A 16,156-nucleotide genomic window follows, 5' to 3' on the forward strand; every position below is an offset into this window, starting at 1 on the left:
TTCGATTCTAAACCAATGCTGATAACATTCAATGACCAATATCTCTTCTTAAAACTTTTATATCCAGGCAGCTCCACAGAAGCCTTTATCCTGATCCAGAGTTTCTTGAACAATCTGTCAAAAATAAGAGTGTGATAATAAAATTTCATCCATATACTCATATTGTACTTTTTTAAAATCCCTTCTTTTTTAATGTAGTTAATTATGCCGTTCCGAGAACGAACCTTATCCGTTCAGGATAAAATCCGCCCTGGGCGGGAATCAAACCCGCATGACAGAACATGTTACGGAAAAAAAGAATCGTGATGATGAAGGCCAATCAAATCGGGTAGGTTGTAGGTACTCGCACAAGAAAGCCTCTAAATTCTAAAAGCCAAGAAAACGCAAAAACAAGACCCTTCACGGGCGGGAATCAAACCCGCATGACAGAACATGTTACGGAAAAAAAGAATCGTGATGATGATCGCCAATCAAATCGGGTAGGTTGTAGGTACTCGCACAAGAAAGCCTCTAAATTCTAAAAGCCAAGAAAACGCAAAAACAAGACCCTTCAAGTTCTTTGGCCCTGACGAAGAAATTCCTATGAAATTTTCAGCCAACTAAAATCATCTTAACGCAGACAAAAGATGAAAGAAAATCGTTCTCAAGAAGAATTTCGCGAGTGTAGTTTGTGATTGTATCTACGAATTTATTAACGAAATAATGGATTCAGGTAAGATCTTTATTTTATGCAGAGATGTCCGGGAAACAAAGGGAGCTCTGCGCAGTGGAGATTTTCATGTTGTATTAGTTTGCTCCAAACTAAAAACGTTGCCATGGAAACTAACTCGGGAGCTTAGCCCGCCTTGTTAGCTCCGATGGTAGCGCTAGGCCGTGGGTTCGATTCCCGTCCGGGGCGGATTTTATCCTAAACAGATGAGGTCGTTCTCGGAACAGCTGCCTTTCTCCTATCCTGTCCTTCATCTCTCTTCGATTTCCGGAGAATAAGACCTTAACAGTTCCCTCTATCAAGCCTCTTCAAAATATATTTCGGGATTGAGTTGAATCCTGAATCGACCTGAGTTTCATGCTTCGGCTGGGAGTGAACCCTCGCCCTTATGTTTACCAGACGAGCACGCACGACCACTACGCCACCGAGTTAGATTTACCATGTTTCAAAGAGTTCATAGGTACCTACCTGCTTTAGTATTAGTATTTATTTATTTTTTATTTTATTTTATTTTTTTTTTTAATTTAAGCAAGGTTTTAATTTATAAAAAACACACCTATTTTGTACCAAATACACGAAACCTTGTTTAGACTGCGGGAGTAAAGGGACTTTTCAGTCTCATTCTGGCAGTATAAACTGGGTATATTCTATTCTATTCTATTCTATTTAGATCGGTTGAAAGGGGTGAGATTCAATCTACCCTGACCAAAAACATCGCTTTCACGGTCGAATGGGTTTGATTGTTCCGTAGTAAATGATAACACCTTTTCGCGGAAAGGTGGTTTTCTCTACCCTCACCTTCCCTCACAAATACATGATATTCTGATCTCCAAAGTTTCCGAATGGTAGGTACCTATACCCTTTCAAAGGTATAATAGATGTCTGCCGTGCTAGTTCTATTTTTCGATCTATAATATTTGTAAAAATAATAATAAATAAGTTCTAATTTATTCTGAAAGATATTTCCAATCATCCGAACACATGTCCCTAACCCATATATACAGGGTGGTTCGTGATTTGCGAACCACGCTTATATCTCAGAAACGGCTGGGAATTAAGGAATGAAATAAACGGCATCAAAAGTAACCAGTTGAAATATTTGCAATCGAAAAACGAGTGCACATTTTTGTCGATGGTGGGATTCGAACCCGGGACTTTCTGCGTGGTTAGTTTTGTAAATAGTATACACTACTGGCTGGACAGTGACCAGTAAGGACTGCCACATAGCTACATGTTCAAATGAAATTCCTTAGCGAGGTGGTCCGATGACGAAATAGGTTCAGACTTAGTGTACGGAAGTTGTACGTTTCTCCTACAGGGACAGACGCATACTTCGAATACTCCTGTTCCCCCAACATTTGTTTCAACTGGACGTCAAACTTTCGCCTGTAATTGAGCAGAGACTCTTTGTACGTTCGTCTTTTGACGTAGCTGTCGTCATTGGTGGTCATCCAGGGTAGAATACGTTTTGTGGTCCCCCTGTACAGTTCACGTCGCTTGGCGTTACATTCGTTGAGCTTCTTCCAGAAGAATTCTTCCTTCTCTAATCGCCAGTCTATGGCGCGAAAGTCTCTCTCCGATCGAACGTAGTTGCCTGTAAACAATTCATGTATAATCTTCAGAACAAACATATTCTAGGATCAGATGATCTAATTCTCAAAGATAGTTCGGTATAGATGGTTTGATGGTTTTTGAACATCGACGGCATATTAGTCGTGCTTCAAGATTAATTCTCAAAGATAGTTCGGTATAGATCGTTTGATGGTTTTTGAACATCGACGGCATATTAGTCGTGCTTCAAGATTACTAGTTATGATTACGACTCTACATCTTTGGGATAATGGCCTAGTGCTGAAGTTCATTAACATATAATAACAACAATGGTGATTCATTAACTTTGGAGCTTCTTAACTAAAATCCTATGCTACTAGTCAAAAAGCTTTGTTCCCAACGTCACTTACCAGGGCTCCCATGCTTCTCCCTTATAAAGATGTCTCCCTCCGATACCCAAACGAACCGCCACTTGTTTAACATATAATAACAACAATGGTGATTCTTAACTTTGGAGCTTCTTAACTAAAATCCTATGCTACTACTCAAAAAATCTTTGTTCCCAACGTCACTTACCAGGGCTCCCATGCTTCTCCCTTATAAAGATGTCTCCCTCCGATACCCAAACGAACCCTACATCTTTGGGATAATGACCTAGTGCTGAAGTTCAATAACATTTAATAACAACAATGGTGGTGATTCATTAACTTTGGAGCTTCTTAACTAAAATCCTATGCTACTAGTCAAAAAATCTTTGTTCCCAACGTCACTTACCAGGGCTCCCATGCTTCTCCCTTATAAAGATGTCTCCCTCCGATACCCAAACGAACCGAAAAAATAACTCAGAATATGACTTACAATCTCATAAATCACAAATTTGTTTATTTTTAACAATTCAGGGCATGTGAACATCAAGAGTTCAAAGAGATACCACACCTCTCGTAAAATAAATAACAAAAATTGGTAACTAAATAAACAGAAAAAATTGGAATTTTAAACTAGAATCTACTTTTAAACCCCATAAACAGATAGAATCAAGATCTGTCGCATTAGAACCTTGAGGTCATACAAGGACAATATGAACCCTGGTCTTCTGCTGTAAACATTTATAAATTATGTTATTATTATACCCATAATGTGGTATTATACCCATGAAATACATGAGACCTTGTTTAGACTGTTCGGGTAAAAGGACTTTTTAGTCTCATTTGAGCAGGACAAACAAGGTATATTCTATTCTAAATTGTCATGTACCCCATAAACTGACAGACTTATGGTGGATTTCACCGACCTTCTTTCCAGCCTCAAACAGCCCTGTTAGGCCAATACAAATTAAATGGAACTTAACTGGCTGTTAGCTTAACAGGAGTTCTAATGACTGAATAAATATTGGTGAAATCCAACATTAAGGAGCTGTCGCATTACAACCTTGAGGTCAAGTAAGGACAATAACCTGTCACGAATTTGTCCTTAGCAGCCAGCTAGGATCAGAATGTTACGCCATCTTTTGAATAAACACAGTCTGAATAAACACAGTCTCATGGCACTTCTATTGGTGAAATCCAACATTAAGGATCTGTCGCATTACAACCTTGAGGTCAAGTAAGGACAATAACCTGTCACGAATTTGTCCTTAGCAGCCAGCTAGGATCAGAATGTTACGCGTTTTCCGTCTTCGCTTCGGCTGCGGCTTTCCTATTTCTCAGGACACTGCCAATGAAGAATTCGCCCGCCTTATAGCTAGACCTCACCAGGGGACCAGAAGCAGTGTACAGGAATCCCATACTATTCCCTACCTTCTCCCAGTGAGCGTACTTCTCGGGCGTGACGTACTCGACAACCTGGGAATGAAACGCAGGGGTAGGACACTGCCAATGAAGAATTCGCCCGCCTTATAGCTAGACCTCACCAGGGGACCAGAAGCAGTGTAGAGGAATCCCATACTATTCCCTACCTTCTCCCAGTGAGCGTACTTCTCGGGCGTGACGTACTCGACAACCTGGGAATGAAACGCAGGGGAATTTATTTTAGTATAGCTTTTTTTTTAGAGCGAGAGAGAGAAAGGGAGAGGGGAGGAAAAAGGGAAAGAGAGGGAGAGGGAGGGAGGGAGGGAGAGAGAGAGAGGGGAACGGATCTAGGGAGAAAGAGAGAGGGGAAGGGAGGGAGAAAGGGAGAGGAAGAGAATGATGGAGAAAGGGAAAGAGAGAGGGGGAGAGAAGAGAGACTGAGGGGAGGGGGGAGAGGGACAGGCAGCCCTGAAGGTCATATCAGCCTTTTAAGCCTCGTCTTTTCTATGCGATCCGCCAGTAAATTCATTTCCATTTTTCTTTTTTTTTCCATTTTTTCTTCTTTTTTTTTTTAGAAAGCCAACCGATAAACCCGCGACCTAGCGCTTTGAAAGTTTGACTAGCCTGGCTCATTTACATTTACTGACCTCAAATAACACTGTAGGTCACCCATCCAAACACCAACCAACTCTCCGTAACTTACCTTGAGGTGTTTCTTCGTGGGTTGCATATACTGGCCGAGAGTAACACAGTCTACCCCAGCTGCCAGTAAGTCATCTAGTGTCTTGTTGCTTCAGTGATTTTTTTTTTTTTTTAGAAAGCCAACCGATAAACCCGGGACCTAGCGCTTTCAAAGTGACTAGCCTGGTCCATTTAGAAAGAAGAAGAAGAATACCATTTACTGACCTCAAATAACATTGTAGGTCACCCATCCAAATACCAACCAACTCTCCGTAGCTTACCTTGAGGTGTTTCTTCGTGGGTTGCATATACTGGCCGAGAGTAACACAGTCTACCCCAGCTGCCAGTAAGTCATCTAGTGTCTGTTTATGTGTGTATGAATCAATGACACCTTGGTAACACAGGCCCGAATTAAAGTCCTTTCTTGAGAACCTTCCTTCGCATTGGAATCACGTATGCTGAAATTTTGCGGATTTTGACGGCGCGGCGGGCCGTTTACATATTGAAATTTCCGACTGGAATTATTTTATTTAGGTGGGCACATAATTAGTTAATTTTTCAAATGAAATTAATCCCAAGTCTCAAAAAGGGTAAGGTAAACACGCTACCCTTGACAAATGGAGTCTTAAGAGGCTATTTTCTGGCCTTATAGGCTACAGCATAGCTTTTTATTCAAACCCACGGGACAATTTAGTGCAAAACCCATGGAATACGCCAGTTTGGAACCCATGGAACTCAAACCCCCGGGACAGTTCAGTCCCATGGAACCCTGCCAAACCTCGTCCCACAGTAGGAACTCCACCGTCCCGTGTATGGGACCCACCATCCCGTGGAAAAAATAAATGTAAAACATTTATTTTTTCGGAGTTTTGACCTCAAATTTGTATTTTTCCCAACTTTTTACATAGGAATCGACCATTTATTTATAATTTTTACCCATTTGCGTTAGCAATAATCAAGATTCTTTCACAGGAATAGAACAAATCTGGGTACAAACGTTTAATTACAAGTTATAATTAAAGACTAGAAATACAATAGAGTTAATTGTATTGAGATATTTACATAAATAGTGTAGGTCACAGTATATTTTGCCCCACACCTCAGATTCTACACCAGATGGGCGATTTGAGAAACAATACTTCCCGTTTAGGTGCTGGGTCAACACGAGAAAACCAGTTGAAATATTTGCAATCGAAAAACGAGTGCACATTTTGTCGATGGTGAGATTCGAACCCGGGACTTTCTGCGTGGTTAGTTTCCCGTCAAGGTCCTTGTTTGACCAAGTTAATAAAAAAGGGCTTCCTAAGCTATGAGTTTGCCCTTTGTTTGTATTTCCTTTTATTTCGTGTGTCAAAAATAAATAATAATAGATGAGAATAATAATAAAAAGTTTGCTAAAGTAAGCTTACCTATATTCCTCAAATCTCCGTTTCGTTTCGTGTTAATATAGACCGGTCGTCGCGTCGTAGATTCGTAGAAGCTTAACCCATCCTTTAGGGCTGTTTGCCCCTACACCTAAGCCTCGGAGTGGGCTTCTTGTGTATGGACTCCATACTATGGAGTTAAGTTCGTCGCGTCGCTTTGAACTCTTGACGTGCGCGCACCCCCCGTCACGCGAGATCCTTGTTTTTCTTCAGAGCAACTTGAAATGTATTTTACCAACCATCCATTCAATAACCTAGAAAACGACGAGGGTGTTCGCTGATTTCCCTGCTTTCTCCCCAGAGCCTGACCCCTCTCAGTCGGAAGTGGAGGACAGGTGCTGCCCCTCGCATGCCAAGACCCATAGGAAACCCCCCTTCACTTACACCGAGCTTATTGAACAGGCCCTGAACGTCCCCCGGCACGCTTGATCCTAGTTTTTTTTTCATAGCAACTTGAAATGTATTTTTCCAACCATCCAATCGATAACTTGGAAAACGACGATTTCCCTGTTCGCTTTGCTTTCCGTATCCGTGAGATAGCCAGATAGCCATGGCACCTATCTTACGTGTTGGAAAGATTGGGTGTTCTCTGATTTTCCTGATTTCTCCCCAGAGCCTGAACCTTCTCAGTCAGAAGTGGAGGACAGGTGCTGCCCCTCGCATGCCAAGACCCATAGGAAACCCCCCTTCACTTACACCGAGCTTATTGAACAGGCCCTGAAGGAGAAACATCAGCTCACTGTCTCTGGAATTTATCAGTGGATCTCGTAAGTACCGCTATCCAATAGTTGATAATCTTTGGTTGGGTGAAAGAGCTTACTGTATGAGAATCCTGCCATATAGCCTTTAAAAAATAATATGATAGTCAAGAATAGTTAATAAAACATAAGTTCCGTCCTACCGTCCGAATAAATCAAGTTCAGTCATCTTGGAAAGGCTAGGAATCCTGCCATGAAGCCTTTAAAAAAAAAAACTTTCATTACTAGTATAGGTCGCTATACTGTAGTAATAGAAAGTAATAATATGATAGTCAAGAATAGTTAATAAAACATAAGTTCCGTCCTACCGTCCGAATAAATCAAGTTCAGTCATCTTGGAAAGGCTAAGAATTCTGCCATAAAGCCTTTAAAAAATACCTAATATGATAGTCAAGAATAGTTAATAAAACATAAGTTCCGTGCTACCGTCCGAATAAATCAAGTTCAGTCATCTTGAAAAGGCTACGAGAGAGGTGAAACTCGAGTCAGTTTAGGAAAATCCCTATGAACCCTAGTCATGAAATAAGGTAAGCAATAATCAAGATTCTTTCACAGGAATACAAGGAAAGGCTACGAGAGAGGCGAAACTCGAGTCAGTTTAGGAAAATCCCTATGAACCCTAGTCATGAAATAAGGTAAGCAATAATCAAGATTCTTTCACAGGAATACAACAAATCTGGGTACAAACGTTTAATTACAAGTTATAATTAAAGACTAGAAATACCATAGAGTTCATTGTATTGAGATATTTACATAAATAGTGTAGGTCACAGTATATTTTGCCCCACACCTCAGATTCTACACCAGATGGGCGATTTGAGAAACAATACTTCCCGTTTAGGTGCTGGGTCAACACGAGAAAACCAGTTGTACGTTCGTCTTTTGACGTAGCTGTCGTCATTGGTGGTCATCCAGGGTAGAATACGTTTCGTGGTCCCCCTGTACAGTTCACGTCGCTTGGCGTTACATTCGTTGAGCTTCTTCCAGAAGAATTCTTCCTTCTCTAATCGCCAGTCTATGGCGCGAAAGTCTCTCTCCGACCGAACGTAGTTGCCTGTAAACAATTCATGTATAATCTTCAGAACAAACATATTCTAGGATCAGATGAATCAGATGATCTAATTCTCAAAGATAGTTCGGTATAGATGGTTTGATGGTTTTTGAACATCGACGGCATATTAGTCGTGCTTCAAGATTACTAGTTACTACATCTTTGGGATAATGACCTAGTGCTGAAGTTCAATAACATTTAATAACAACAATGGTGGTGATTCATTAACTTTGGAGCTTCTTAACTAAAATCCTATGCTACTAGTCAAAAAGCTTTGTTCCCAACGTCACTTACCAGGGCTCCCATGCTTCTCCCTTATAAAGATGTCTCCCTCCGATACCCAAACGAACCGCCACTTGTATTCAGCACACAATAGTTTTGCATAGGACAGTAACCTCTTCCTATATGGCGACATATATTCGTTAATAGCAAACGGCACCGGGCCTACAGCGTGTATTTCGCACAGGGTAGGTAGAAAGTCTTGTAGATAGACCATTTTGTGCTGGATGAACTTGTAGGTCTCTTTGGTACCGAAAGCTTTTTCTGGATCTCCTGTTGGAGGGAAAGATAGAGGGACAAATAAGTGAGATTCAATGGGGTGGTCACTCATTCAGCTAAGGAGCAGACCAAGTGAGTTGGAGTGAAATCACGACCCCCAACTAAAACCTTCGCATATCAAATCTTATACAGGCGACCAAGTGCACGACCCTCCCTCAAATAAAACCTTCACATATCAAATGCTTTCATATTTTTACCCTTCTCTTTGGTACCGAAAGCTTTTTCTGGATCTCCTGTTGGAGGGAAAGATAGAGGGAAAAATAAGTGAGTTTCAATGGGGCGGTCACTCATTCAGCTAAGGAGCAGACCAAGTGAGTTGGAGTGAAATCACGACCACCAACTAAAACCTCCGCATATCAAATCTTATACAGGCGACCAAGTGCACGACCCTCCCTCAAATAAAACCTTCACATATCAAATGCTTTCATATTTTTACCCAAGGGCATGTTCATTAGTATTGTCACTTACCCCAACTGATTTCGTACAACTTCCTCTTGTACGCTCTTAGCCAGGTTTTCTTGTCTTTGGCATAATGCTTTCATATTTTTACCCAAAGGCATGTTCATTAGTATTGTCACTTACCCCAACTGATTTCGTACAACTTCCTCTTGTACGCTCTTAGCCAGGTTTTCTTGTCTTTGGCGGATCCAAATTCTACAATCAGCCTTGCATCAGAACGTTTGACTCCATGTGCCATACGTAGACCCCTCACTTGCCGTTGCGTGAAGTTGATGTTCAAAGCATTGGCCAGTAGTCCCAAGAATTCTTCGGGAGGAATTTTCTCCTGGTCGAAGGGATAGCCCATGATTTCAATAACGTACCGGGTTTCCATGTCTGCTCCTCGCTTGATGTAGTCGTCTACTTTGTTCATCCTATGCAAAAGGGCGCTGTTCCTACTATACAGGCTCCCTGAGTGAGAGAAGATTAGTTTTAGAGAGGAAGACTCCTACTATTCTAGTTCCCCCGGTATAGAACAATACGTACTGGACAGAATTACACAAGATAGATTGTTAGCATATATTAGATATGTACAAACAATATGCAGAAGCAATGTATACAACTTGGATTTTCCGAATAATATGAGACCTGCAGGAAAATAATGAATAATGTCCTCACACTTCATTTCTATTTAACCAGTTAGAGGAGGTATGAAGTTGAATAAAAACTTACCGATTTTCGTTTTTATTTCATCGATCCTATCATCAAGTTGTTCAAGTATATATTCATGATTGGCCCCAGCTATATTTGCTGTCCCTGTCAGATTGTTTTGCTCTTCGTGTGGATCTGTTCCGAAGGGGTGATTTTCTTCTGGGCCTTGGTTTCGTCCTGCTGTATCTTCACTGAGTCCTGCTGCATCTTTACTGACTTCCTCACACTTCATTTCTATTTAACCAGTTAGAGGAGGTATGAAGTTGAATAAAAACTTACCGATTTTCGTTTTTATTTCAAATGCAGAAGCAATGTATACAACATGGATTTTCCGAAATAATATGAGACCTGCAGGAAAATAATGTCCTCACACTTTATTTCTATTTAACCAGTTAGAGGAGGTATGAAGTTGGATAAAAACTTACCGATTTTCGTTTTTATTTCGTCGATCCTATCATCAAGTTCTTCAAGTATATCTTCATGATTGGCCCCAGTTATATTTGCTGTCCCAGTCAGATTGTTTTGCTCTTCGTCTTCAAGTATATCTTCATGATTGGCCCCAGTTATATTTGCTGTCCCTGTCAGATTGTTTTGCTCTTCATCAAAATACATCAGACCTTGTTTAGACTGTTCGGGTAAAAGGACTTTTTAGTCTCATTCCAGCAGGATAAACAAGGTATATTCTATTCTAAATTGTCATGTACCCCATAAACTGACAGACTTATGGTGGATTTCACCGACCTTCTTTCCAGCCTCAAACAGCCCTGTTAGGCCAATACAAATTAAATGGAACTTAACTGGCTACCTTGGTAACACAGGCCCGAATTAAAGTCCTTTCTTGAGAACCTTCCTTCGCATTGGAATCACGTATGCTGAAATTTTGCGGATTTTGACGGCGCGGCGGGCCGTTTACATATTGAAATTTCCGACTGGAATTATTTTATTTAGGTGGGCACATAATTAGTTAATTTTTCAAATGAAATTAATCCCAAGTCTCAAAAACGGTAAGGTAAACACGCTACCCTTGACAAATGAAGTCTTAAGAGGCTATTTTCTGGCCTTATAGGCTACAGCATAGCTTTTTTCAAACTAAATTAATCCCCAGCGTAGTATTTAGGGGGGGGGGAAGTTGCTTCTAATGTAGTAATAGGGTACTAAAAATATTGGCCTATAATTTGGACCTGATCTCAAGTACCTAGGTAGGTATAAGGATTGTCACAAAAAATATAACAAGGTCGCCGTGAAAAAGGGTGTTAAGCCGATGGCCCTCACTGCTAACCTACGCCTCTTTTTTCACAGGGAACGGTTCCCCTACTACAACCAGAATGATGACCGATGGAAGAATTCCGTACGTCACAACCTGTCCATTAATCCTCATTTTAGAAAAGGAGTGAAAGCATCGCAGGGAGCAGGACATCTGTGGAACCTAAGCGATATGGAACCGGTTGAGGATGCGTCTAAAAGTAACTGGGTAAGTTAAAAGTAACTGGGTAAGTGCCTTTGAGACTTTCAGAACTTGTCCTCAATTAAAGATGTGTAAAGCTTGAGTGAGATATAAGGAACTACTCTTTTCAGAGGACTACTCACTCTTGAGTCAGTTCATACATATCTAAGGCTTAGACTCTAAGGAGTCCTTAGAGTCTAAGGTACCTATAGGCTTAGAGAGTTGAAAAGTGAGTCACGTCTAATCTAAAAATCTAGATTTATTTGATGTTCTCAATAACTCATAAAAGTAACTGGGTAAGTATAAAAGTAACTGGGTAAGTATAAAAGTAACTGGGTAAGTATAAAAGTAACTGGGTAAGTGCCTTTGAGACTTTCAGAACTTGTCCTCAATTAAAGATGTGTAAAGCTTGAGTGAGATAGAACTACTCTCAGAAGAAAAATCGACTCAAAACCTACCTGGAGTCTCTTCAGCCCAGCGAATGGGGGGACGACTATTCTGGCCAAAACTATTTTCCAGAAGAAAAATCGACTCAAAACCTACCTGGAGTCTCTTCAGCCCAGCGAATGGGGGGACGACTATTCTGGCCAAAACTTAAGGAGTCCTTAAAGTCTAAGGTACCTATAGGCTTAGAGAGTTGAAAAGTGAGTCACGTCTAATCTAAAAATCTAGATTTATTTGATGTTCTCAATAACTCGGTTCATTTTCATTTTCCAGAAGAAAAATCGACTCAAAACCTACCTGGAGTCCCTTCAGCCCAGCGAATGGGGGGACGACTATTCTGGCCAAAACTCAACCGAGACCCCTGCCCCCTCTATGGAGACAATGCCCCAACCACAACCCCAACCCCTCAACACGATGTCCCTCGCCCACGACCCGTTGCAGCCATTCGAAGTCTACTCCCAGGAGAGTAAAACCTTCCCGTACGAGGAATGTAAAGACGTGTTGTATATTCAGAGCAATGATAACGTGTTGTACACGCCTCATGAGGATCACAAGTTGTACCAGTATGAACCCAGCAAGAACGGACGTGTTGTATATTCAAAGCAATGATAACGTGTTGTACACGCCTGGTGAGGATCACAAGCTGTACCAGTATGAACCCAGCAAGAACCTCATCATGGCAGCTTACGACGGAGGGCAGGAGAAAGTGGAAATCTTCGCGTCGGATACGATTAGCAAGAACCTCATCATGGCAGCTTACGACGGAGGGCAGGAGAAAGTGGAAATCTTCGCGTCGGATACGATTTCCAGGAAATCTATCCACAGGAGAAAGTGGAAATCTTCGCGTCGGATACGATTTCCAGGAAATCTATCCTGGAGTATGCGGCTCATGATATAATCATGGAGGAGCAGCAGAATGCCCTGATATATTCCATGTATGATGAGACGGACCATTATGATACGCTCCCTCTGTTCCCGGATGAATTCACGTTGTCATGCTACAATAACATTCCGCCCTTGCTATGAGGGACATGCTATCACGACCTGTGTGTTTAGTATTGGAACTCTTGCCATGAGGGACATGCTATCGGAATGCTCGGGTCCCTGGATGACCTGTATGTTGACTGGATTCAAGGATGTACAAGAGATACCTGAGCCAGAGACCATCAACCTCAGCAACCATGCTGATACTACACCAGTACAACAACCTGTGTAAGCGCGTAGTTTTGAACCCGTAACTATCAGGGACATTGTATGACAACTTCCTTGCTATATTAAGCACATCTATGGATAATAAGACATCTCATAGTATATCGGTCATGCTACATGACTTGTTGAATTTGTCCAACATGAAGTCGAGACCCTGAACCCTAGTTTACGACTTTAGGGTTGTATCAATAATCACAAGATTTTGTAGCAATACAGAACTCTCTGACATCCGTCCAATAGTTATTATTTATTTTAGTATCCGTCCCTTCAGAGGATCTCAGAAAGTCTTGAAAACTGGGTCCATTTGCCAATTTTTCTCTCACTCTTTCAGGCAATGTTGCTTTGGTTCTGGTTGGAATACGAAGGTCCTGGAATGAGAAAATTAATATTATTTTTCTGCTCTAAGCAATTGCCACAGTATGTGCAAGTTCTGATTGCCCATGAGTAAGTAAGTAGAAATTGAACTTTATCAACCCTGCCTTCCCACGGAGAGTATACAGAATTCTGGTGGCTAATTTTGTTGTGCCTTCTACAAAAGGTACCAAAGGCTGGTTAGGTAGGAAGGAGGTAGGTAGGTAATTGGGTATGTGGCGCTCACAACAACACTCAACACAAATAAAATCTTACATAGAAAATGCAGGTTCTTGTTTCTCCATGATTTCCATCTCTGAAGTATAAATAACACTTCCAAATTCTTGGCCAGCACCTGAGAGCTATGTCTAACTGATGAGTTCAAATAAGAACGGCATTTGTTCCCGTTATTGTTACTTACGAGTTCCATTCTTCAGGGACATTATTATTTTCAGAACCTTCAGAGGATTTCAGAAAGTCTTGAAAACTTGGTCCATTTGCCAATTTTTCTCTCACTCTTTCAGGTAATGTTGCTTTGGTTCTGGTTGGAATACAAAGGTCCTGGAATGAGAAAATTAATATTATTTTTCTGCTCTGAGCAATTGCCACAGTATGTGCAAGTTCCGATTGCAGTGATTGCCCATAAGTAAGTAGAAATTGAACTTTATCAACCCTGCCTTCCCACGGAGAGAATACAGAATTCTGGTGGCTAATTTTGTTGTGCCTTCTAAAAAAGGTACCAAAGGCTGGTTAGGTAGGTAATTGGGTATATGTATAAAAGTAGGTACATTACCTTGGAAACATTACTGGATATCTGAAGTAGATTAGGAGCAACCTTATTCAAAGTTCTTGTGGGGTCCCTGGATGACCTGTATGTTGACTGGATTCAAGGATGTACAAGAGATACCTGAGCCAGATACTATCAACCTCAGCAACCATGCTGATACTACACCAGTACAACAACCTGTGTAAGCGCGTAGTTTTGAACCCGTAGCTATCAGGGACATTATATGACAACTTCCTTGCTATATTAAGGACATCTATGGATAGTAAGACAACTTTAGTCATATCGAGACATACTATGGAACATTGGTTATGCTACATGACTTGTTGAATTTGTCCAACATGAAGTTGAGACCCTGATCCCTAGTTTACGACTTTAGAGTTGTATCAATAATCAAAAGATTTTGTAGCTATACAGAACTCTCTGACATCCGTCCAATAGTTATTATTTATTTTAGTATCCGTCCAAGGTAATTTTTGACTTGACTAAAGTATTATTTCCATTCCAATGAAAGAGTTCAAAGATGTGTGACGTCAGACTTTATGCAGTTGTTTTTTTTGGTCCCCTAGGACCCTAGGTAGCGCCAGTATGCAAGCACGCTCGCGGAGGAGCAGAAAGAACTGCGCAGAATCGTATGCGCACAAACACATTAATGTGTTGCCTGCGAGGGAGCTTTGCTAGGGACATTTGATTTGACGGGAGCGTATGCCGTGACGTCAAAGTTTACGATTTACCGGTATTTTTTAAATCGATTTTTCTCGGGATCTAGAAGTCGCAGAAGAAAAAGAAAAATTCCGTTGGTCCTCATTTTTCCTACCCTATGACTTTGAAACATCACCCAAGTAGGCGTAACTGATCTATTGTTGCATTCTTTTTTTTCCCAATATGTACTTAAGTAGGTACTTTAATAACTACACGACCTACCTACCTACCATACTGTATACTGCTCTTTCTTACTATGTTCAGCTTACAATGCTTGCATGAAGTTTAGCTAATACGTATTGTTGTAACTCTTCCATGAAGATCAGTTAATATTGTCTCCTCCCATATGGAGTTTAGCAGATACTGCTGTTTCTTGAGCTCAGGAGTAGGAAAGTATATCTGGGGTTCTAGGGGGAGGGTAAGAAACTTATTGAAAGTTAAATTTAATATCCGAACCTTCGGTTCCTGAGAGTTGCCATATGGCGTTTTTCATGTGTGTTTTACAAGTAGATGTATCTGTAAATCTGTATGTATCTATTGCAAGAACAATGTAACCTGAACTTTATAGCTGTACGGTACTGATTGAAATAGAAACTCATATGGGAACCCCCGGGTCCCTGGATGACCTGTATGTTGACTGGATTCAAGGATGTACAAGAGATACCTGAGCTAGAGACTATCAACCTCAGCAACCATGCTGATACTACACCAGTACAACAACCTGTGTAAGCGCGTAGTTTTGAACCCGTAGCTATCAAGGACATTGTATGACAACTTCCTTGCTATATTAAGGACATCTATGGATAGTAAGACAACTTTAGTCATATCAAGACATACTATGGAACATTGGTCATGCTACATGACTTGTTGAATTTGTCCAACATGAAGTTGAGACCCCGAACCCTTTAGAGTTGTATCATTAATCAAAAGATTTTGTAGCAATACAGAACTCTCTGACATCCGTCCAATAGTTATTATTTATTTTAGTATCCGTCCAAGGTAATTTTTGACTTGACTAAAGTATTATTTTTGAAATTTTCATTTTTTTTTTTTTTTTAATTAAACGTGCAATAGGTGTATTTTTTCATTTCAATTTTTTCGTATCTAGTCACTTTTCAACCACATTTCCCAAGGAAAGTTTTACATATTTGACATTTCTTTTATTAGTTGAATTAGTTGTTTTTGTACCATATCTTTCAGTTTGTTTAGATTTACTTCCTCGTCCATTTTGTTTTCTTCCGTCCAGTGTGTCTAGTCTAGGAAATGTTTTCTGGAGAGTTGCGAAAACATTTCCGTGTATACTATTGGTGTAAATAGAGTGTGTTCTTTTTATACGATGTTTTCTAAAAAGGTAAAAATAAAATTTATAAAATATAAAGTACCTCTTATTTCGAGGGTGTTTCTTTTCATTTCAGTACTCAGGATCTTGTCACTTAAGCCTCAACAAAATGACAAACGGGCGTTTTAGACCGAGATATTATTTATTGGATTATGATGAATATTATAATTTCGGTCAAAAGTAAATTCAAAGGAAATTAAGCTGCTTGGAAAAAA

The 16,156-nt window shown here is 40.5% G+C and overlaps 3 protein-coding genes and 1 long non-coding RNA gene across 4 annotated transcripts; 1 reads left to right on the forward strand and 3 right to left on the reverse strand.

Moving 5' to 3' along the window:
- Positions 1 to 1,794: 1,794 nt before the first annotated feature.
- Positions 1,795 to 10,280, reverse strand: LOC108253115. Its single transcript, XM_017446481.1, has 6 exons — positions 10,094 to 10,280; positions 9,690 to 9,902; positions 9,102 to 9,428; positions 8,256 to 8,513; positions 7,814 to 7,964; positions 1,795 to 2,152 (listed from the first exon to the last, which is right to left on the reverse strand). The coding sequence occupies exons 1-6, from the start codon at positions 10,278 to 10,280 to the stop codon at positions 1,945 to 1,947; spliced, it is 1,344 nt and encodes a 447-aa protein (XP_017301970.1). The 3' UTR covers positions 1,795 to 1,944.
- On the reverse strand, positions 3,766 to 4,848 carry LOC113469767 (lipoyl synthase, mitochondrial-like). The gene is made up of 3 exons (XM_026827673.1): positions 4,751 to 4,848; positions 4,125 to 4,259; positions 3,766 to 3,966 (listed from the first exon to the last, which is right to left on the reverse strand). The coding sequence occupies exons 1-3, from the start codon at positions 4,775 to 4,777 to the stop codon at positions 3,919 to 3,921; spliced, it is 210 nt and encodes a 69-aa protein (XP_026683474.1). The 5' UTR covers positions 4,778 to 4,848; the 3' UTR covers positions 3,766 to 3,918.
- A 174-nt stretch (positions 10,281 to 10,454) lies between the features above and the next one.
- On the forward strand, positions 10,455 to 12,165 carry LOC113469711 (hepatocyte nuclear factor 3-gamma-like). The gene is made up of 3 exons (XM_026827584.1): positions 10,455 to 10,477; positions 10,968 to 11,139; positions 11,830 to 12,165. Exons 1-3 carry the CDS (start codon positions 10,455 to 10,457, stop codon positions 12,163 to 12,165), a joined length of 531 nt encoding a protein of 176 aa, XP_026683385.1.
- A 1,374-nt stretch (positions 12,166 to 13,539) lies between these two features.
- On the reverse strand, positions 13,540 to 13,972 carry LOC113469778. Its single transcript, XR_003393093.1, has 2 exons — positions 13,910 to 13,972; positions 13,540 to 13,677 (listed from the first exon to the last, which is right to left on the reverse strand). It is a non-coding gene; the product is annotated as an uncharacterized LOC113469778 (long non-coding RNA).
- Between the last annotated feature and the right edge of the window lie 2,184 nt (positions 13,973 to 16,156).

Source organism: Diaphorina citri, unplaced genomic scaffold, assembly GCF_000475195.1.
Source record: "Diaphorina citri unplaced genomic scaffold, Diaci psyllid genome assembly version 1.1 scaffold46, whole genome shotgun sequence".
Classification (NCBI taxonomy): Eukaryota; Metazoa; Arthropoda; class Insecta; order Hemiptera; family Psyllidae; genus Diaphorina; species Diaphorina citri.